General features: G+C 40.3%; 1 protein-coding gene across 1 annotated transcript in view; it reads left to right on the top strand.

The window, feature by feature from the left end:
* The window catches only part of tafa5l (TAFA chemokine like family member 5, like), a 67833-nt gene that overhangs the window by 19250 nt on the left and 24031 nt on the right, over positions 1 to 24552 (top strand). Inside the window, exon 3 of the mRNA XM_080470382.1 lies at positions 20410 to 20537. Coding sequence (XP_080326508.1) covers positions 20410 to 20537 — 128 coding nt within the window. The remainder of the gene's footprint in view (positions 1 to 20409; positions 20538 to 24552) is intronic.

A 24552-nucleotide genomic window follows, 5' to 3' on the forward strand; every position in this document is an offset into this window, starting at 1 on the left:
GTGAATGTGTGTGTGATTGGGTGAATGTTATGAGCTATGTAAAGCACTTTGGGACTGTTGTCAGCTAAAAAGAGCGTTACAATAAAGACAGTTTGGAGCTAGGGTTAGGACTTGCAACTTTTCTGAAATGCTGCTACCGTGCATGCACACCACGGCCGTAGTAAATAGTTACACATACATGAGTAGATTGACAATAACAACAATGTTTGTCCTTAGAGTATCATGACTCCAAGTCCAGATTCTCCTGGGACTTGGTAGTTTTATAGTTGACAGTCATCTGTAGAAACAATCCAACTTGGTCGTCTGTCCACACGGATGTCCGTTACTCATCATTTTCATGTTAATTGGGCCTAAGACAGCAATCATAAACACTGCAAACATTTTCAAGCATACAATGCACATTCACATTTTAGCATAAACTCCTCTTAGTATTTTTCAGTCTAGAACAAACCTGATGTTTCATATTCTTGAAAGCAAACCTGCTAAACTGAAAGTCTTTGTGTTATTTTAGACTCAATTCTTGGTGTCCCACATTACAAAATCCATTTCCACATGTCTGTGTACACAATATTAAGTTCATGCCTGTTAGTATACACACAATCATTTAGCGGATCAGACCGTTTTATTGGAAATAAAGGTTTATTTATCCTGATTTCAGCAAATACAAGGCTGTTCTATTGTTTCTCTTTTTTCTGCCTCCAATCATCTCTTTTTTTGAAGTAACTGATGCACTTTATGTGAGATAAAAATCGTAGTTACAGGGATTTACTCTCACTGAAGCTGTGGAAGGACCAAAAATAAAACAAATTCTATCAAAATATTGAAAGACAACAAGGACCATAGATGCAAGAAATAATGAGTGATGATTGCAAATAATGGCGCCTGGCGTCATTACATCTGCCACCGCACCATCCGCAGAGCTTTTTCACGCCCGATATTTTGACATAACAGGAACATCGTGACAAATCATAGCGGGAACAGCAGCACAGGTGTAACTATTAACGTTAATGATGTGTCCGATCCGACGCGGCTCCCGTTCCAGTGGAGCAGAGCTCTACATCTGGCTCACCCGTAGTCAACACAGCCGTATTTCTGTTATTAATTACACCTAACCCCCCCCCAAAAAAAATAAATAAATCCAAACAGCATTGTAACAGTGTGAAAAGATTTTAACAGCACAGCAAACTTCATCCACCACCTTTCAAACAGCCAAAAAACGGCTACAAACAAACCGCAGTACGCTGAAGCCACTTAATGATGATTTTGAGAATATTGCCTGATAATGATACTTTGGCTTGGTGTACAAGCTGCTGTAGAGGGTGCTGCAGCGTGACAGTGGGTGGTGGTTGGCATGTTATTGTCTGTGCTTGCCACAGGTGTTTCAGCTCCCTGGTCGCCAATAGATAAACGCTCGCCGGGTAATTTGAGGCAGCTGTCCCCTGCCTCCAGCCTCTATAAGACCCTCCTCTTCTTGGCAGATCATCACTTCTCCTTCAGAGTGTCATCAAGCGTTATTGATTATTGCCTCTTTTGCGGATGTTTTGCAGACCTTTGCTTTTAAAAGAATTGGCTGGTTTTCCTTCTCAGTTATGGTTTTTTGACTGTCAGAGTAAATCTTTAGCTTTGAGAATCATCCAATTTCCCTACAATACAATACCGACAACCGGTTCACCCACAATTCTATTGTAGACTTGTTTTGTTTTTTCCCTCCATTACTGACATTATCCAGATCAGTCTAACCTCCATCAACACGTAGAAAACAAACAGCACAATGTGAGCTGTACAAGTTAAACCCACATATGAAAAAAAAAACTACCCAATTGTTTCATCCATAAATATATCCTGTTGCAGGTTAAGACAACAAGAAACACACCAAAAAAGTGAAAACGGTGGCACAGATAGCAGCAGTGCTGAATGAGGATGCCAGAAAAGTAGTTATTGGGGGGGTCACAGAGCTTCGAGTGCCCCCAGGAGTCAGATCAAATTTCTCGTTTTTGGAGCCATTTTACTGTGTTTCATTGGGTCTCAACAATGAAACATGAATATATGATACTGACTATTGATTAGTGCCTCCTCAGGTTAATACTCACTCATTTATTTGACTTTTTCATAAGTGTCCAGGGAATTTCAAGTGATACAGTGATATTTTTCATTGTCTCATGTTTTTATCAGCCTTATTATATAATGAGATGAAGGTTGGGAAGGCTGAAAATAAAGCACCCAACTTTATCTTGCTGTAAGAAGCTGGAGCGCGCGTCGTGGTTTGAACTCCGTGAGGGAAGGCTCGTTGCCCCATGACCTTTGAGAACCCCTGAATTAAGTCTTTAAGTGCACAGGAGCTCGTCCACATTGTGGTAGAAAATGTGTCTTTGAAGTCCACGGTGCCGCTGCAGTGGTTGCAGTGGTGACCCCTCTCAATATAAAACAATAAAGGAAGGGAGAAACAGCCTAATAGACTTTAATGAAGCCCACCGTTACCATCGGTCAAAGAAGTGACAGTTTTATCAGCTCGGTACTGATACAATAAATATCCTGACATGAACAAGCATTCATTACTCATACCAAAGAAAATCTATAAACTGATAAAAGTGTTGAAGTGACATCATATGAGAAGGAGTGCTGGAGTACTGCATATCAGCAGGGCTGTGATTCAGTTGGTTCCTGCAGTAAACATGAACCCTTTATTTAAAAAGTTAGGAGCAGCATGCGACAAAGCACTGATGACAAAAACATGTTGTACAACAAATTAAACAGGACATCCGCAGCTGTGAGAAAATGTGAGCATTTCTTCATGCTCCAACTAAATGAATTACAAAATACCAAAAGCATCATTATGTCAACATTTTGGATGTCAGTGCTTTTGCCTTTTCAGGCCAAACACACTGACTCCACAGTAAATGAAAGCAGAGACTCCCCGGAATATGAGACTATGAGAGTTTGTCGTTTTTGAGTCGAAGCCAAAGGAATCGACTTGGTTTCAAAAGGCTTAATGAATCTGTACATTTCTATCTCAACCAGAGAAACAAAACACCCATGTCATTAGGGCGATGCTGGCGGCCCAGCGGCTGTTAATGGCATCATTAACGACATTTGAAACATCAGTGAGGCAGAGTGATACTGCTGTGAAGTGTGACATTATGATTGTGTATCTTTAATAACTTTGAACAACAGTACTTAGACATAAGTGAACTCTTTCTAGATTTAGCTTTCTCTAACTCCGTGTCTTTTCTTTTTTTTTTCCTGTGAAGCCCAGGTGGCAGATGGGTATTCTTGCTTGTCAAACGTCCTGTGAAGTGATGTAGTGTTGTTCACTTCTCCATCTTCCCTGCACCATGCACGGTTCCTGTTTTGCTCCCCACAGTTTCTAATCTCACTTTACATTCCTGCACAGGCTGCGCAGCTCACTTCACAGGGAAAACTACAGGAAAATCTCAACAATTTGTCACGGATGCAGGTGATGCAGAGGATTTCTGGGCCCCAATTTTCATCCGTGAATTTGAAAACTGAGAAAAGAAACTCACAAAATGAGAACACAGCCTCTATCCAGAAAGTCCGACAGAACAAAACCAATAGGTCTCCTTCTTTCTTCATTAAAAGTAAGTGCAGGTGTAATTTGATTGTTTAACCAGCCAGTCGATATTCGCTTTGCATGCCTTCCCTTTTTGATGCCTTTTCCACCATTTGAGTCCTAACTGTGTGATCGGTTGTCTGCATTAGGCCCTTTCTCCCTTCAACTGCTGTGACATCAACAAATTAGGCATCACTTTGTGCCTCCTTCGTTTGCTTCGCAGTGTATCAGCTTGAATTTTGCTCCTTCGCCTCCCCGACTTGTGCTTTTAATACATTCCCGCTGAATAAAATTCCCTTGTAATGGAGAATGTGCTAGTGTTCATCCACTTGGTAGATAAGATTTCACACTTCGGAAGCCCCTCTGTGTTATTGGGCTAGTATCTAGGGGGGGGGAGGGTGATAACAAAGATGAGAGGACTGGAAGGGTTGAATCGGGGTGTCGCGGGGTGTCTGATTGGATCTCACAATATCACACTCACATGCACCCGAGGTACCATTAGTTCCATCTCCCAGTGACTTATGATGGCCTTAATCTAACAGCCCTGACACATGCACCACAGTCCTGCAGCCTGTTTAACCCCCCACCCCCCCCACCCCCCACACACACTGCCTTTAACTGCCTCTCTCCCTCTCTGCAGACATCTCTTCATAACACTCAACAGATGCTAATTAATTTACAGAGAACTATGATTACAGCAGCAGGAAATTGATTATTACTGGCTTCCTGCCGCACCACACCCTACGCTCCATTAATAGCCAGTGCTTTAAATGAAAGAACTTGTTGCTTGCAGGCTCATATTAAGATTTTCTGCTGACAACTGGAATTGGCATCCATCACGAGCCTGGCTAAATTTGCTGCATATTGCATGAGAGTGCGCCGGATCTAATGCGGCGACCACTCAGATATCCTCTCTGACCTTTTCCAGCATAATCACCTCCATTCACTGTTCATGTGGATTCCCATAAATGCCCCTTTGACCTTTATCGCACATAAAAAAAATAATTTAAAAAAATTGGTGACTTTTAAGGATGTTTATTCGTTTGTTTCTCACACTGAGGCTTTCACTCCAGTTGTTGTCATTAACACAGCGAGAACTCAGTGGTGTCTGAACTTTCTTTCACCCTTTCACAGCGGCTGGGTTTGTGATCTTTAATGAAAGAGGACTGAGTGCAGCCAGTAAACAAAGGCAAGAAGTGCTGTCCTGATAGTGTGTGTTTAAAACGACCTTTAATGGAAGAAAAATTCAGGAGGATATGTGAGCTTGTTCCTTATTTGTGAGTCCTTAATAATGTCACCGCCTGAGTTTCTTCATGGGTAAAAATCTGCACAGTTGTTCCAAACATAATTCCTGTTTAATCCTTATGTGCGGTTATTCCTGACAGTACCTGGAATGTGTATACTTCTCACAACTGTAACATCTAAAGGGGTGTCAGACATAAGGTCTGTGTGCCTAAACCGGCCCAATAAAATTACCAAGCAAATGGAGAAAATTGCATAGAAACCATTTCATTTTTAACACTTTTTTATGAGTAATGAACTAACACTGAGACTCCAGCTGAGACAGCATTAGTCTCAGAGCCATGCTGTCGGGGTGAGTTTGTAAACACATGCATAATGCAACAGCTGTAGGAGAAGCTCTTTTGGACATTTCGCTGTATTTAGCGCACAAATATAGCATTAAAATAATGTTGAGATTATAGTAATTTTCTGTATTAATTGTGAAATATTTCACAAAAGAAACATATTTTTTCAGTTCAAATTCAAAGAAAACATTACTATGCCACTATTTTATGAGTTTGCCCCACTCAAGATGATATTGGGCTGAATGTGGCCTCTGAACTAAAATGTGTTTGACACCCCTGATATAAAAAAATTACCAGAAATAGAGATTTGTGCACATATGTACTTTGCACCCGAAGAACTTCTACAGTAAGAGGTCCAATCATAGACAAGATGTTCTCAATACAGTCAAAAACTGTGATACTGAAGAACGTTATCTTGGGAAAAAAGAGGCAGAAGCTCTCAGTTATAACTTTACAATTCTACATCCACCCATCCATCTTCTTCACCACTTTATCCGTTTCAGGGTAACGGGGGCTGAGGCTGATCTCAGTATTGACTATGATCAAAATCCACACCCTCATTTACACTTATTGGCAAATACAGAGTCACCATTTCATCTCAAATGGCGGTTTTTGGACTGTGGAGGAGTATCCGGAGAAACCCCATGCGCAGGCAGCCCCTCAACTGAAAATGAACGAGAGATAATTTCACCTTCAGATGAGAGCAGAAACCGCTAAACTTTCCTGTGGTCAATTCTCCAAATAAAACCCAGTCCAAGAAGTCCAAACAAATACGGGTGTCCTCACCTTAGAGTTACAGTGAAAATACATAGTTTTGCTAAAATTGATGACTTAAACAAAGGCTTATGTATGCAGGTGGATCTGTTAATAATAACTCTCCCCTATAGCTCGACAGTCTGGCTGCTGCATTTCTTATTATTTAGATAACCCTAAAATTATAATAAGTGTTATGAGCTAATCTGGGAAAGTAATGAAGAACTGTTTGTGTCATTTGGCAATGACTGCATGCTTTGTAAGGTTGTGATTCCCGGGTAAAACAATGCCAGAGACAATTAAAAAGAAAAACGTCTCTGTCTGGTCTGTACAGTTCAACTTTGTTTGCAGCTTTGCGATAAAGGCGGGTAATACCCAGAGGTCTTTTTTCAGATGCTAAATCAGCTGTATGTAGTGGTTATTGCAATGCTGCTAAATGCAAATCAAGTGCAGAAAAACACATACTTCAGTTTGTTTTTAAAAAGCTTGAACATAGATAAAGACTTATCATATAGAGAATAATTAAAGTTGTTGCAGAAAGATGAGTTTGCCTCATTTGATGGAGCATCCAGAATTTGTGTTGATGAGAAATATATATTAGGTACTTATATATATTATAATGAGGATGTTGACTGGTGAAAGAAACCAACCCTTGTTGGATTGCAGGCCGGCTACAAATTTCATGAAAACACCAAAACCAGATCAGCACCATGGACAGCGGTGAAGACAAAGTTGATACCACTTGAAGCATTTTAGAGTTGATAGCTTGGATAAATACTCTCTTTCCAGATCTACAAACAATAGGATATAATGAAAAATGTGACATACATCCATGTATTGTCAAATACACTGTATTACGTATAAACTGGAATATTTCAAGCCTTTTTTTTTAAATCAAAATTTTCAAGATTTTCCCCTTTCAAGTCAGAACAATACAATTACACACTTTTCTGAAATCATAATATTTATAATATTAGAAGTATTTAAAATCTTCTCAACTGGACTTCATAATTTACTTTACACCAGGGCTGCCAAACACATTTTCGTTCAGGGGCCACATACAACTAAATTTCACCTCCAATCGATGTTTTCTTTGAAATTTTTACAATGTGCTAGGTAATGTGGTGGGCCAGATTGGAGCCTCTCTGGACCAGATTTAGTCCATGGGCCTAATGTTGGACACCCTGAGCCAACACTACATTTTTTTTTTCCTGATAACCTTTTTTCTTTTTCTTTTTTTTTTGAGATATACCTGCTTAATCCTCACTGGTTTTTTAGAGTATTAATACTGGAAAAGTGGCACAGTCAGATTTAATGAAAAGGCTTCCATAACCGTGTCAAAGTCTCTAATTACATTGGTCTTTTATTATTTTATTTTATTGTACTCCTCAGGGTTGGCTGAGCCTTTCTCGGAGATACATGTGTGAAAATAGTTAAAGCAGAAGTTCTTCATTCAAATAAAAGTTAAAGAGGTTTCTAAATTGTACAGAAAGCATGAAATCACAGAGTGTCCCTTTGAAGGACATTTCCACAGGCCCTGTCTGTTCTTCGAGCCGATAACTTCAAACATTTCTGTTAAAAAAACGACCACAAACGGGGAATGTGTTGCTGCTCGGAATCTGCTCCATCATTATTGTAGTCTGGCTCAATTTCAGCCAAGTAGCTACTGACGGTGTCGTAGGCATAGTGTTCAGGAGGCGTTTTGTCTTCCTGTTCTTCTTCATGTGTTTCTACAATTGTTAGCTGTGTGCAATTATGCACTTTTTGAAGTCGAAAACAGTCTTGATATTGAGAGCTATAAGAAAGCATTCTCACGTGTAAAAGAATATTGAAAAACAGGATGTTTGCAATGACAATGATGATGTGATTTCCCATCTCAGAAAGTAACATTAAACATTAACTGCATATCTTAATTATCTCATGAAAACTATGTCTCTTAAGACAAAATGCTAATCCCCCCCCCCATATACTGTGTGTGGGGGATTACACCCTGAAGCTCATACCCACCACCTCCACCTGACGCCTGAAGCACATACCCAGCTTTCATTATATCACACATAGTTGAAGGACCAACGGTTTACGTAATTCTAGGATTCAATTATTTTTGAATACCACGTCAGGAGCGAAGACGAGAGGTTTGTGGTTATTGCCTGTGGTCTGCGCGGCGCGGCCACCTTTTACACGGTACACTGATCAAGGCCAGCGTTTGATGTGTGGCCACATTAGCAGCTGACCTTTCACAGTGAACACGAGGCAGTGTTACGCAGCCGGTTTTCCAGACTGCAGAAACTCATTTGTGCTGTTATTATCGCAATCACAAAACATGCAGATTTCACTGACTGCGCAGCTTCCTTTAATGAAAAGAAACTAAAATCCAAAGCTCGTGTCTGATGTAGCCTCTGGGACATTTTCAAAGTTACAACCGTCTGCAGCTGGTGGCTGAAAGGAGACGGTTAAACAAATACATTTTTTATCTCCCTTACCACCCTGCTGGTATTCTCACATCTATAATAACATAGCAGCAAGCCAACTTAAGCCTGGAAGTGAATGTAGTTTATGTGTGAGTTACCTCGGAATTTATCGTCTGATTGGCGCAGATGGCAGCTGCATCGTTCCCGCAGTATAACATGTTTACAGCGTTACTCCATATTTGTGTTAATTCACTCAAAGCTTGCTTGCAGCCTGGCAAGAGCAGCGTGTTTTTTTTTGTTTTTTTTCTGAGAGTAACTTCCTGTTTTGTTAGTCTTTTCCATGACACATTTCAAGCTTTTCTGCCCTCTTTTTGTGCCCCTGCATGTCACTGTTGTGCAGGTTTGGTGTGCACACTGTACACAGGAGGATTATGTGCTTTTCCTTGCTTGCCTCCCTACTCTCTCCCTCTAATCTGCTCCACGAGTCTCTTCCCGCTCCCTTTCTCTGCTTGGCCTGTTGTTGCCATGCCACCACATCACACCGTAATCGTATGAAGCTTGATGGCAGCCACGATAAGAGTGTGCAGGCTGCAGGGAGACAATATGCTGAATGGAGGCTCAGTCTTAACACTGTGAAGTGACTGTTGACCATGAATGAACTGAAAGGCGACATGGAGAGGAGAAAATAAAGTCTTAGTTTTTTGACATTATGAGAACGGACAACAACTGAAACAAGGCGCTGTCGGAGCCAAACAAATGATTAGATGTTAGTTTCTCTTGTTTCTCATATGACTTTAATTTTCTGTCAGTGCTGTGAAGAGGTAATGAAATCCCAGCATTCCCTCTGTGTTTACTTTTGTCTTGATCGTTTCAGTGTTACGTATCCACACCACACAGACTCATCTTTGTCATTAATATTTTCATTAAAGAAAAATATGGCCCAGTAATGCTCACATTCAACACTGGAACATCAGAAGGGCCATTTGGCTCCATGAATATCAAAACAAAGAGAACTAGGCCATATTTATTTTTTATTTATTTTAAATTACCTTAAGAAACTGCAGACATTATCCCAAACAGGAAAGTTACCAGAAATAACTCCATTACTAACAAAATTAGACTGTTACCTCCCTCTGCCCGTTTTCAGACATAAACTAGATATATGTGTTATACTATATATCTAATATGCATTTTAATGTGTATATATAAAATGTGTGTGTGTGTGTGTGTGTGTGTGTGTGTGTGTGTGTGTGTGTGTGTGTGTGTGTGTGTGTGTGTGTGTGTGTGTGTGTGTGTGTGTGTGTGTGTGTGTGCGTGTGTGTGTGCGTGTGCTTGTGCGTGTGTGTGTGTGTGTTTATACTGTATATAAATATATGGTGTGTGTATAGATGTGTTTGGTGATGATATAGAGCTTGAGGAGAGAGGAAATGGAAAAGATAGAAAAGATTGAATAGATGGATAAGAGAGAGAAGTTGTGGTCTTATTCATTCCAAAGAGACTGAAGAGAAAAAATAAGGATAGAAATGGTTCTATTTGGTCTTGAGGTTGGCCTTTAAAGAATATACACCTCATTTTTAAAGAACCAAACACTATATACATGTATAGTTTTATAGTCATTATATAGACATAGTCATTATTTTATAGTTGTTATTGTCATTTTGTGTATTTTATCTCAGCTGCAACCTCCCCGTTCTATTTCGATAAGAAGAGATTCTGCACGTCGTTTGCTGGGTTCGTATCAGGCAGCGTCTCACTGGAGTGTGCATGAGGCAATGTGTGTTAATCAGGCAGCACAAGGACATTGCGTCGTCACTCAGTGAGTTATTGAGATGGGAGAAGACAGGTAGTGAAGTGAAGTAGGTCAACCCTGAGGGTCTTAATCTGCATTGATATTACACTTTAAAAACTCACTAATTTGTTGCTCTGCGTCTGAGCAGAAGCACCATTTCCATTCATTTGTGAAAATTCCCCCCATTGTCAGTGAGATTCAACCAGCTCCTCTGATGTTTCATATTAACGGCTCTTCATTTGTTCAAAGGGCGAAAAGATGGTCTTTTCATGAAGGATTTTATGTTGGAAAAAGAAAAAGTTACTGAAATAATTAGTTGTACACATGTTTTGCACTTACATGTATACCTCCTAACAAAAGCTCCATCAGTCTCATTTGAACAGTCTGAAATGCTCGTCTGTCATCTATTTTGGAATTTCTTCAGTTTCAGTATACAATATTAAAACTGTAGCAGTCATTAACATTATAAACAATATGAAGCATTGGCTATAAAAATATTGCAACTCAGAAGGTTTAAACATTAATTGTGTGGAAGTATTTTGGGGTAGCTTGTAAATTTAAAGGTTTCATGGTGTGTAATGTACTTAAGTTTGAGAACAATTACATTATTAGAAGTATTCCAAAATACAACTCAATTACAGTTCAAAAATTGTAATTTAGAGATGATTTTGGTAAAGGTTTATTGGACCTTTATTTATTCTAAGCCCGACACACATTGTCATTTTCAAGAGAGCCCTGTTAAAACACTAAATCACAAAACTGACATCGGCTGATATCAGAAAGAGCCGTGTTTCCCGTCTTTACCATTCACAACAGAGTTGTCAGTCTCGGGGGGAATCAGACTGGACAGTTTCAGGTCCTGTTGAAGTTGATTGTGCTGAATAAGAGAAAGCACAGCGAGTTACGACGTTCTGATAGCTTAGATTATGGCCTGTATGTTTGAGTAACGTGTAGGTGGATGAATATCGGGGCAGCATACCGAGAACAGCATCATATAGAAAGTTGTACAGAAGGATAGTGAAGGCCACATTGACCAAGGAATACAAAGTGCAAAAGATAAGTGACATGTTTATAACGTTACAAATCTTAAGGCTCCATGATGACCGGGATCTAATGAGTAAAGACGATTTGTTGGTGCATTCACATGTAAAATCATCCCAGCATTGAGCACTGAAGAATGGAGGTTGTTTCAGGTCACTGTTAAACTCCAGAGAATCATGAGCCGTCATTCTGGATTCATAAAACGGCCCACTAAAATGTTGGCCCACTGTGCGCTGGATTTTAATATTTTGGATCTCCAGTAGAGAAATGAGCACCGTTTTCCAAAATGTATGCCCTCTTTAGATGTTTTGATGATTATAACAGCCAAATAGGTGTTCTGAGTATCGAGCTCTGTTCTGCAAGAGGCCTCTCCAATCAGCACAGAAATGTTTCATCACAGTGCAAAAGGCGATAACTCAGAACAACTCTGAAGTGATTTGCAATGACTCTTCACTGTAAGGGGACAAGTGGACCCAAACCATCCCAGCAAAATGCCCTCCACAGCATAACATTGCCACCAGCAGAGGTCAGGCTTTCGGGGTTTTTAATTTGGCACCCGTCTGTACGTATAAAACACTTTTTAGACCCTAAATTTACGAGACAAGCAGAATTAGGTGTCACAGCAGAGTGGGGACTCTCACAAAAAAAAAAACATTAACAGAATAGTTTTAGTTTCACATCGTTAATAACATAATATTGCCAAATTATTATCGCTCTGGTTTTACATGTCCTTGATGAGCCGTTCTGATAAATTCCCCACAGTCGTCTGTGATCTACACTCCAATCTGAAAGACTCCCTGCCAGACACACAATGAAAGTAATCCCATTTTGAAAACAAGCCAGACAAAATACAACAGGAACTATAACAGCTTGCCCAACTAAACAGACATGAAGTATGGGTGTATTTGTCGCTTGACTGATGGCTGTGTTTAATGTCGGATTTTTCTGCTTTCGTAATTAGAACTGAAGGACCATCAGGCCTCTGGTAACAGGATGGAGGACAGAGGGCTGGAAATCTGGTTGCTACAAATTGGTCCATGATTGAAGCTTAATTTACATCAGCCAGAAAGCCTGTAAAAACCTGCTACAGTGTTTCTGGTGCCCAGCTAAGATAGTTGGCTAATCTTGTTGGATGCTTGCTGTCGCAGAAGAGGCATCGCTATTATTATTATTCAATCAGCAAAACAGACTCAGAATTATTTGCCGTGTTGATTGATTCTGAAGTCTCAGTTGATGGTGCAATGAATCTCCTGGTGTCTTCTTGGTGAGGCACTGACTCTAAATCTGTCTCTTTTTATTGTACCTCATCTAAATACATTTTGAATGAGCTGCCTGTGGCTTTAGTAAAAATTTGATGTTATTTTTTTTTTTTGCCTTCTGCAGTGGCAGAATTTCATCAGACTGAGACTGTGTCTGCTTTAGACGGCACTGTTGTGCCTCCTGCCCCGCTCCGAGTCTCGTCTGGCAGTGCTGTGTCACGCTGGGCAGGGCTTGGCACTATGCACGGGGGGGACAGATGGTGTTACGTGTGATCTAGTTGGATCTCCGCAACAGTACCCCAGCAGGGTCCCTGGCAGCTGACGAGCCTGGGCCGCCGTACGCTGTCCCTGGGTGGGACGCCCGGCGGTGACAGCAACAGGACAGACCACCCAGGTGACAGCCAGAGAGGCAGAAGCTCTGTCTCGGGCCCTCCCTCTCTTTGCTAACACCCACAGCCAGCTGCTTCACCGCCACCGCCTCTGCTGCCACGGGGCGGTGGATTCCACTTTATCCAACCAGGGGTGTAGAGTGCAATCCTAGCTGCCAATGGGCGAAGGCAGGATACCCCCCTTCATAAACATTCACACCCACAATCATATTACAGTAATCAATGAATGTCAAGTGCATCTTTTGACATTCATTGATGTGTGAAGAACCTGCAGTACTTGCAGAAAACCTTCACATGCACAGGGAGAACATGTAAGCTCAACACAGAAAGGCCCCCAATCTTGGACTTATTAGGCAGGAATGCTATTCTTTACATCATTGTGCATCTGAAAACAAATCACAATTACTAAAATAGGATTTTCTCAATGGATCCTTGCAGTTTTCTAGGAGGTCCAGAAGGATATGTTGGTTTGTGTTGGTCTATGCTGGTCTATTCTGGTCTATGGTGCTGGTTTGCTGGTCTGTGTTGGTTAATGATGGCCTATTCTGGTCCATGTTGGTTAATGATTGTCTGATGTTGAGCTGGTTTTGACCTAAGGTGATCTTATGCCTTTGTCCGCTATTCGCTGCTGGTCTATGTTAGTGTATGATAGTCTGATCCTGGTCTATGCTGGTGGTTCTTCAGCTCATCTAGCATCAAACTCGCATCGAATTAGTCATTTTAGTATCATGGATCAGAGTTTGGGTACGTCACACAGCATGCTTTGACTCATGTTCAAGCACAACAGAAAGTCGATACTTAGTAAAACCATAATGCTAAAATAGGCACAATATTTCTCCCCCATTTGTACGTGTTGATGAATCCGACAAGCTGGTTTAATTTCAAAAGCGGCATGTAAAACATACTGTAGGATGAAATCTAGCAGCAGACGCTTATTTTCAGAAAGCCCCTGCTCAGAAGCTTAAAGTCTGCTCCGGATACTGTTGATGTGTGTGGGTGGCTGCACCATATAAGCTTTTTTAAACTGTCTACAGTTGCGGTTGCCAGCATATTGAAGAGATGGGTTTGATTGATGGTGACGGGCTGGAGACCAAACTGCAACGGTGCTGTTTTTGTAGCTGCTTGTGTTATTCCCAACGTTGTTGTTGACGAGGTTATCACAGCAACCCTCTCATGCCACCCCCTCCTGAAAAAAGAAAGCGCCATGTGGCCACTCGGCGGCTTTCAGCACCGGCAGATTCATCAAGTCATCATAGATCAACTCACACTGTCACGGATGGCATTGAAAAAGTAACAAGGGCAAGCTATTGAATGCCTGGATAGTGTGGCAGGAGCTGAAAAATGCATTTATTTTAGCCAACCTCCGCGACTCCGTGCTGGCTGGGCTGATGCACTCCACGGTTAGTCAGCACTACCGCCGCTTTGCCAGCTCAGCTTTTATTCCTTGCCCTGGAAATTGAGTTTTGCTGGCCCTGTAATGTGCTCAAAACTACATCTGCAACTGACTGATAAATCTATGCTTTGTTGCGCCTGACGGATGGCTGTGAAAATGAAAATTCACCACGGCATGTTGCTGTGTCAGTAGGAAGGTCACTTTAAAACATCCACCCCCATCCCCCCACCCCCGCCTCTCTTTCCGCCAAAATGACCATTTTGTCTCCGAATCTCTGTGTGGAGTCTCTTAATATTTTCCTAAGCTTGTTGTGTTCAATGAGCTGACAGGTTTCAAGATTGTTTTGTTCCACTGCTGTGTCTCCTGGCTTCATGGCCACACTGTGAGAGCAGACTGAAAAAGCACAGCTCTTCTTCCGAGGTGTCAACAGTATCTATTATTTGCTGAGGGAGAGTGGCTTCATATTTACAAAGTAGTAATTGTATGTGTGTGTGTGGCTACGTACATGAAGGGACTGCTTGATAAATACCACAAGATGACAGATCTTTATTGCGGAGCAGCAGTCGGGGTCTGACACTCCAAAGACCAATTTCAGACTGTTAACAAGGCCTGGACCAAGAATACCTCACAGCGAAATGTCACCAGGCCTCCCTCTCCACACCTCTTTACTTTTTCCTCCCCTCTCCTGCTTTCTCTCTGTTCCGCCCTCAGCTCTCCCGTGGACATTCAACGGATTGTAGTTCCTCTCTTTCAATTTGCCGACCATGTTACCTCGTTTCACAATGTGCTGCCCCCGGGGGATCGTGGGCAGGCAGGAGCAGCGGCCACGGCCAGGTCCGCGGAGAGCCGATAACCTTTCCGTGTTGCTTTAGCACGCTGTGTAAAGAACAATCAGAGCTTATCAGGCCCGACTACAGTCGAATGCTAATTCAATGTCATGCCGTCAGGCTGCGGTGAGAGAATGAGAGCATCACTAGCTTACACTCTGACAGCCTGACGTCTGCTGCCGACAAATAACTTTGAGAAGACTGCAGAAAGGCTTTTTATTGCCTTTCTGCTCTGTAATCCTCTGCCTCTAATCTAGGTTTGGAAATTTTCTTGAAAATTTGTTTTGGGTTTTCAGAGCCTCGCTGCTCGTGTGTACTATCAGAAATGTATGGGATAATAATAAATGTCATTAATCCAACAGCACAACCACACTAATGTAAAATACTAACATTTTCCAATTGCAGGCATAATACTGGGGATGGTTCTGACGACTTATTTCTCTGTCGACTAAATGAACATTTTAATTATAAATAATTGACTGATCTAAAACAGGAAAATGCTCACTGTATATTTGAAACATATATTCGGACTCATCAAGTCCCAGTAAAGTGTTCAAGCCTTTATCTCCAAAGTTGAGTGGTTGCATATCTATGGCGCCAGACCCAGGCCAAAATGTTTGTTCGTTTAAAAAAAAAGTTTATTGAAAAAAAATAATTTGAAACTGAATGTTCAAGCTTTGATTTTCAATTTTGAAAAATTAAAAACACTGTATCCAAAATAAAAAATAATTGTATGAAAAGTTAGTTTTTTTTTTAACTTGTATATCATTTGTCATTATTTTGATTCAGTGCTGGAATTCTTTTGATAAAATCTTTTATTTTCATTTTTCACTCTTAACTATCTATTTTTTAAATGTAGGTGTTATTTCTTCAGTTGCAGGTTTAATGTTTTCAGATTAGGATCTTATTATTTTCACAGTCAAATCCTGTTTTCAAATTAAATAGTTTTTTTTTTTGCTTTCAAAACTTTCTTTCACTTTCAGATCGTATTCTTTCAGGTTCTTTCGTCCCTGCTCTGGCGTGGGGGCGTGGCTTCCACTGAGAAGGGCGTGGGAGGGATTGTGAGTGACAGGGTTGCAAAGAAAGCTCGGGGCGTTCCCTGATTGTGTTGCCTTCATTGAGATTCAAAGTAAGCACATATAAACATTGTGAAAAAGGACAACTGAGGAGGACTGAAGTTTGAAATGAACACGTTGAGAACATTAACAGCAGCTGATAGTATGAAGCCATTTCATACAAAGCTTATCCCTACTTGCTGCATTGACACATAAAAGCGTCTTCCTGAATGTTACTCAGCCTTAGGATGATTTCCACTGTACCTTTGCTATTTATAGTTATATCTGTATTTTCTTCACTGCACGCCAGCAGGTTGGCCGACGAGGACATCGTTATAATCAGCAATACTGTGCTGCATTCACAGTCTTATGTGAAAAGTATAGATGTTAAAATTAACAATCTGTAATATTTAACTGGTTTTAATATACTGATAATTGCTAAGAATTGTCCAAACTAGCCTGTAAAAGTGATCTGTGTCCTCAGCATAACTTTATTTACAGCTATCGGGTGAATAGAGTGTATTGAGAGTATTGAGTTACATATTTCAAAGTACCCACTGTTCCTGAAGGCAACACAATCTGCAAAACTGTCCCTCACAATCCCACACATGATCCCACACATTTCTCAGTGGAAGCCACGCCAGAACAGGTATAAAAGTTTGAACCTGAAAAAATACGATCTGAAATTGAAAGAAAGTTTTGAAAGTGAAAAAAAAAAAGTTAAACTTCAAAACAGGATTTGAATGTGAAAAAAAATAAGATCCTAATCTGAAAACATTAAACCTGCAACTGAAAAAATAACACCCACATTTAAAAAAACATATTTGAGTGAAAAATGAAAATGGAAGAATTTTATCAAAAGAATTCCAGAGCTGAAAAAAAAATTTTCATACACTTGTTTTTATTTTGAATACAGTGTTTTTATTTTTCAAAATTGAAGATCAAACCTTGAACATTCAGTGTCAAAATATTTTTTTTCAATCAAAATTTTTTTTTTTTCAAATGAGCAAACCTTTTGGCCTCGATCTCGCTCCATACATATCTTATAATTTCATCTGTACTCTCTCTTCAAACCGGGTGGGATTACAGTGTCTCTGGGTAAACAATGTCATATTGGGCGCAGTTATCATTAGTAGAAAAAAAAAACAAATACATGAGTTGAGTGTAGTTGTTCCAGTCGTGTGGATATATTCCAGTTTGTTTATTTCCGACATCGCCTATTACTACATGTTTCATTTTATAAAAGACATTTCTCCAACTTTCCACCACACTGTTTTAAAACTGCCATCTACTTGAGCTGTATGACGGCTCAGTACCCCCCTAGTGGTGGGTGGCTGCTTAACATCTGTGTGACCTTGTATGTCGGGGTGTCAAACACATTTTAATTCAGGGGCCACAAACAGCACAATGACATCTTGATGGGCCGGTCTGGTACAATAGTGCCATAATAACCGTTAAATTTAAACTTGAAAGTTTGTCCTTGTTGTATCACAGAGTATACATGATGAAAATGTCTATATTTTCACAAAACCAAACAACTACAACCAAGAATTACTACAATCTCAACATAAAGACAACATTAATGAAACTTTCTGGTACAAAATACAGTGAAATGTCAAAAAACTTCGCCTATCGCTGTTTTATTATCCGTGTTTTTACAATCTGATACAGAGGCTAATGCTAATTTGATAGCATCAATGTAACATCCTTTATGCCAACATCCGCAATATCTCCGCTCAGGTCTCAGTTTTGTGTTGTGTCTGCTACTCTTAAGAAATTTGTCCAACAATCAATGGTGTGGCTGATTGATATTACTGGTGCCTGCTGGTGAGTGGCTTGAATATCAATCCTTTAGCTGGCTAATTTCACACATACTATATACTAATTACCAAAGTGAAGCTGCACGCTTGCTTGCAGGGACTTCACACATTCAAGGTTTGATTCAGTTCAAATTAACTCCTGGATGCTACATCAAAACACCCTGATATTGACCTAAAAGCCAGTTTAAAACCAAGGTCGTGCTCTGTTAAATGACCTGAGTTGGATTAAAGTGTGTAACAACTTCCTAAAACAAAGAGCTTGAAACATACAAAACACAAAATGTGACACGTTTCAGTGGTGATCATAATTAATGTGCACATTACACCACGTATTCTGGTTGTACCCCTGTTTGGATGCCTCATCCATTTTTAAGAAATTCCTACATCGTTAAAATACCACAGTTACAAATCACATACATTGTATTGAGGTTATACATATTGATATTGAACCATATCACATGGCTTTGTTGTGAAAGTTTGGCAGCTTTATTTGTGGAATTTGAATATAAAGTCTGTGAGTGCAAAGTAAACAAAACAAAACTGCTAACAATCGTCATTTCTTCATATTAACGAGTTGCACCACAAGTGTGAACACTGCCTAAATTATCTTTTCTGATTTCACACTTCAAACTGTTGTGAGAACCAATGCAAATAAAAGAGGATTCATATCGTATCGTTTGGGTAATGTCACCTCAGTCAGTTGGAGCTGAAGCCTAAAAGTTTAGATGTGAAAAATAAACTAAAATCTAAGCGTTTACAGCCAGAATGACTTTATCTAACCTTTCTAACCCAATGTTTGTTTTCGGTTGAGCCGCTAAGTTTTGTTAGTCGATATACCTTAACACTTCCAAATCTCAGACTGATCCGCTGGTGGTGAGGATGCATTGTCAATGATGTTGGCATCAGGCTTTGAGAAGAACAAAACAAGAGATGGAATTTAAAACAACAAACAAACGTGGAATTGGCTGAATCGATCCTTCCATCATTTATATCGCTTCATCCCACTTTGGGCTGCACAGTGCTAAAACGGATCTCATCTGACTTTGGGGCGAAGGCCAACATAGACAAACACGAGACAAAGACAGTTATAGTCAATTTTCAACCCTCTTATGTTTAATCTGCATGGCTTATTTAGATTTTATGAATGTTTGATTCACTCACTGGGTGAGTGCTTTTAACGTTTTGTCTATGTTCACTTTCAATACCTAATAGTTCTTCAATATAACTGTGCTTTTGGGGGTACTTGACATGCTGGTTAGTCTCATCTGTTATTAAATTGTCATAACGCTATTCTTGTTCTTCTTTCTTCTTTCTTTCTTTGATTTGTATGTTATTCTTTTTTTTTTTTTGATTTATTCATTAAATTCCCTTCATTTGTTCTGTCCACCCTACATATATATATGTGTGTGTACATCTGAATGTGTATGGATGTATGTATATGTGCTATATCTTTAAGAAAATGTTGAAACTAAAGGGTCATAACAGAGAAGTCCTGGGAGCTGCCACAATGGCTGGTATAGGGACTCAAAGCTTGATTTCTCCGTTTTCAGGCAGTTTTTGAATTTTCCAAACAACATAATTGGCATTGGAGTTACTGTAATGCGGAGCGGGTCTTCCAAATTCAAGAAAAGATGAGAGTTTAAGGGTAAGCTTAAAAGCATGCTTTTGAAAAACCAAAGTATCTGGAGAAAACCTCCATATACATAGGGGGAAAACTCTACACAGAACCCCCCCCCCCCAAGTCCAGACGAGAACCGGGCATGCTCACATACTCTGACTATGAGTGCGCTCACCTCTACACCATTGTGCATCCCTGCTGATTCCGAGTTACATGACATTGAGAGTTACAGACCTGTGGCTGACGGCTTAAGACATTAAGCCTTTGTGTCCTTTGTTGGACAGGGGTCTTTTGTTCTCTGAATATTAACTCGTCATCTCAACTGTCAGCATGTCCTATATTAGTTTAAAACTATTTGTAATTACTTCCATGGGTGATCAACTACTCGTTTGTAGTATACTACCTGCTGTGACCTTGATATTGATGAAATCACCTTTCTGGCCATTTCAACAGAAACTGAAAACAAATGATAGCTGAGCTGAAGGTTGGATTATACTGGATTGCACAGGTGGTGCTTGAACGGAAAATTGCACATCTTGTAACAATACCTTCAAAAAAAACACACACACAATCATCTATAGGAAGTATTATTGAGAGAAAATGTCAAAAGGAAAAAGCCAATTCTCTTATGCAGCTGCAGGGAAGGAGTACATTAGCAAGCGAGTAATTTATGGACCGCCAGCTGGTCTGTAAAGGTTACTACCACAGGCAATTCAGACATGCTAGTTCAACAAGAACCTCATTAAAACACTACAGGCTTTTAGACATGTGAGGAGACTTTCCTGTCCGGTGACCAGAAAAAATGATATTTCTGCTGGTTCCAAATGTTGCAACATTCTCTGGCTTTGTGAATCTGTCTGTCTAATTTGCCTCTTCGCCCTCTCGTCTTTCACCCGGCAGCGCGGATCGTGCGGAGCCGTCAGTGGTGTGAGATGGCGCCATGCCTGGAGGGGGAGGTCTGCAGCCTCCTGTTCAACCGATCCGGCTGGACCTGCACCAGGGGCAGCGGTCGCATCAAGACCGTCACGGTAATTTTTAAACCGTTCCATTATTGCACGCCATGTGCCCGCATGAGCAACCCCCCAGCAACCCAACAGTGTCACGAGGAGCCTCGGTCCAGTGTAACAGGCAGTGCATTTCAGTAAACAGCAGTTTGGCTTAAAGGTTTTAAGGGCTGCCTCAATATTAAGCCAGAAAGGGCAGAAAACGAGTGCACTGCAGCGTGTGGGTGGACACAATTAAAAAAATTCTCAGTGTGGTGACTCCACCTGGTGCACTTGCAACTAATCAATAATGCTGAAGTAATTGTGAAACTGAAGGATGTCTGCTTGATGGTTTTGAATTGAATGACAAACACATGAACATACATTGTGGGTCTGCAGTCACGAAGACAAACTCCTTATATCACTTAAGTGATATTCTGGCAGAAAACAGACTTTTTTTTTTTTTTTAGCAGAATAACAGATTTTTCCAGGTAAACCTCAATTTATTTTCAGTCCATTGTAATTATGCAAGCTGAGCCCTTGTAATTAGATAAGTTACTGGACGAGGACTGAGAAAAGTCAGGTATCTGCTCTGGAATATCAAACATCACGTAAAACTCTTTTACACAGATTAGTTAGATACTCTCATATTACGTTTCAAGTGAAAACGCATCATATTTGCGTTGACATGACAAAGTTTTGAAAATGATGTCCATTTATACAAAAATGTCAGAAACGCTGAAAAATAGGTCGTTTTCATGTTTGGCCACCTGTTTGCCACCAATAGTGTCATTTTCCAGCTCGTTGCCCATGTGCAGAGGAACTATTTGCTGCAGCCGTCGAGCATCTTCCTAAAGTTGTGTTTCATTGGCTCCGGGCAATGTTGTCGCGTACACAGAAACACAGTGTAATAAAAGTTTCCTGTTTTCTCTTGAAAACACTGAGGTGTAACCAGGGCCTCAGTCAGTTCTCAATAAATTATTTGAGTGTTGGCGACTTTTACAATCTTCATTGTGCCAACAACATGCCATTCCATAAATTTGCTTCAGTTTAGAAAAACATACTTTTCAGGTAAAATATGCATATGTTAGTTACTCATTGTTGTGTTTCTAATAAACACATGGAAGAACTTTAATAGTGGAGCCGGAAGAATGTTTTCAGTATCTCTGGCCACTACGTTCTGTTTCTCACCCAATTCAAACGGTGGATCTTTACCTTAAACCTTTGTTACTTTTTGTTGAAGAGAATAGAGGTACTTTATTATTCACTGAAGGGAAGTTCCTTTCAATGCTTCACACAGAATAGAACATAATAAATGGACTAGAAAGTTCAAATATCAGATAAGACAGAAAAAATATTTTGTAAGTAATGTTAAAATGTTAATATGTACAATGCTCAGACACGAGATGCTGGGTCGACCTGAAAGCATCCAATATCTATAAAACCAAACTTCTATATGCTTATTTGTGTTTTGGTTGCTGCCTCTCTTAATAACTTCTGTCATAGAAATTAGAGCTATTAGAGGTCAGCTTCATCCTCTATCTGTTTTAGATATTGTTGCTCTCAATTTTCTTATTTCCAAAGTAACATTTTAATCAACTGGAACTTGGAATAAATTGACATTATTTTAAGGTATTTAAGATAAGGAATTTCAGACATCCAAGCTGTGTCAATTGAACCCGTCTTTATTCTCATGAGTCTTCCTCTTCGACAACACATGTAATCCTTCTATTTTGTGTTAATATATAGGTTAATGTTCCATGTCATGTTTGTGTCTTTGTGAAGCCAGTTGAAACTAAACGACAGCCTATAGAAAACATCTGTCACCACATCACACATATAAGTACAACATGCTGCATGACTTCTAACCAATCCTGGGTGGTTGAACAGCAGATTTCCCTGACTCAAGCAGAATCGTGCATTTGTTCAAACAACACAAATAAAACATTTATGTCCTGGTTTGCAAAATCTGAATGTGTTGCTTTGAAAATATTAATAGCACATGACCCCTATCTGACTTTGCTGGAGCTGTAAATGATTACAAAACATGTTGAATTTTTAAACTCCTCAATATGGTGTCATCTGCTCCTGTGTAGGCTCCTCGCTCAGTGCAACATGCATCCAATGCCTCAGAGCTGCCAATGCTGCAGTGCTGACTGAGCACTGATTAATTCTCATTTGATTCAGCGTTGAAACAATACACAGGAAGCTTGGAGCCACCGCACTGAGCCCAGCCAGTCTCTGTGAGCGAGGCTTAACGCAATCTCTCACATTGTCTTATCTATCAGCTTTAAAAGTAACATCATTGTAAATTCATTTGAGAGCTTTGATTAAAAGACACTCATCGGGGAAAAAAAAGAAAAAAAGAAGCAAAAACAATAATCACTCTCCAGGCAGTACTGCCTGCCTGCTGAGTCTCCATGGATACGAGTCTCACTGTCGCTGTGTGCTTCACACTGTACCACTCAGAAACTTCACACCACCTAACTCAAAGCTCAGTGGAGATGGGGTCTTCCTTTATCCCTCCTATACTACGCAGGGGGGCTTTTGCCGGCCGTCCATCTCCAACTAACTCGCTCTGATATGGTGTTGATAGAAAAAAATGTTCAGGATGACATGTCCGGGCGGCACATTTCCAGTCTTTACTTCACAACGTTTAGCGAGCTGTGGAAAGAAATGCTACTTTAGTTCTCGCATTTGGTTGCAGGCCACTTGGTGGCAGTACAAACAAGCTGGAAACACAGACAGGTTATCAGTTTTTAAATTTCTGTAAGCTTGTCGTTCGTGTGTTTATTGGTTTTCATTGTCTTTTTCCATCTGCTGCTTGGTGTTGGTTGGGTAGCAGGCACTCACTCTCGGCAAACAAACAACCGGCAAACTGAGAGGTTATTGTAACATTTTGTGAAGCTGGAAGAAATCGCAGTCCAAGCAAGGCCAAGATAAACTTAATTACCCCCAAGCGGCATTTTGTGGTACAGACCAGTGGTGTACTCCAGGGTATATGGTATACCCACTCATTTTTCTGTCAGCATTGCGTACACCCACTTACACATCCCCCCCCCCGGTGCAGCACTCAGTGGTATCAACCAGAAGATTGTCTATTTTGTTCCCGAGGATGATAAAACCATGACCCACAGCCTACTCTGCATCTAACTGCCGAGTACTCGCTGCATTCACTGGTTTGTTTGGTTGACGTCTGATCACTGTGCAGCATGGGGACTGACGAGCCAATCAGAGGCAGAGTAGGGCGGGTCATGACAAGGCTAATACTCCTAACTGATAAATTACACCCAAATTATATGACCGGTCAGAATTACATGAACTTTTTTCAGGGTATAAAACATTGAGGTTGTTGAGTGTGTTGTGTGCAATTTGTGCTTGTCACTCCACTCTCCAGTCTGTTTGGGTTTTTGAGTGCGACCTAAACCAGAGGTCTGCAAGCCATTATTAATATTTTAGCCATTTTGGCTATTTTAGCTGTTTTAGCTATTTAGCTATTTGAAGCCGCTGTTCTAATGGTTACAACGGTTACGACTATTTTAACTTATATCAGGGTTTTTTGTTTTTTTTAAATAGTGTGGTGTGCACATAAAAGAAAAATTAAAGAAAAATGTTTATTTACATAGAAATTTCAGGTAGCCTCTTCAGAGGTGCTGAAGAGCCATGTGTTCTTCTTCTTCTTCTTCTTCTTCTTCTTCTTCTTCTTCTTCTTCTTCTTCTTCTTCTTCTTCTTCTTCTTCTTCTTCTTCTTCTTTATTATTATTATTATTATTTAAAGGAGACATATCATGCTTTTAAATCCTTCCTTTTTACATATAAATCATACAGTTGTGGTCTATATAAAGCGGAACTGCAATGCTTGGGTCTGAATTCCTCATTATTAGAGCTCCACAGGCCCCTTTTCTACCCCTTTTCTGATGTGCTTCTGAGAGCAACTCGTTTTGGGGCGGTCTCTTCATACCCCGCCTCCTCTCCAGGTTGCAGAGGTGACACTCGGTTCAACTCCAACCTGTTCGGCCATCTTTGTAGTTTGATAGAACAGATACAATTATCTAGCGGC

This window comes from Lipophrys pholis (assembly GCF_963383615.2).
Source record: "Lipophrys pholis genome assembly, chromosome: 8".
In the NCBI taxonomy this organism is placed as follows: Eukaryota; Metazoa; Chordata; class Actinopteri; order Blenniiformes; family Blenniidae; genus Lipophrys; species Lipophrys pholis.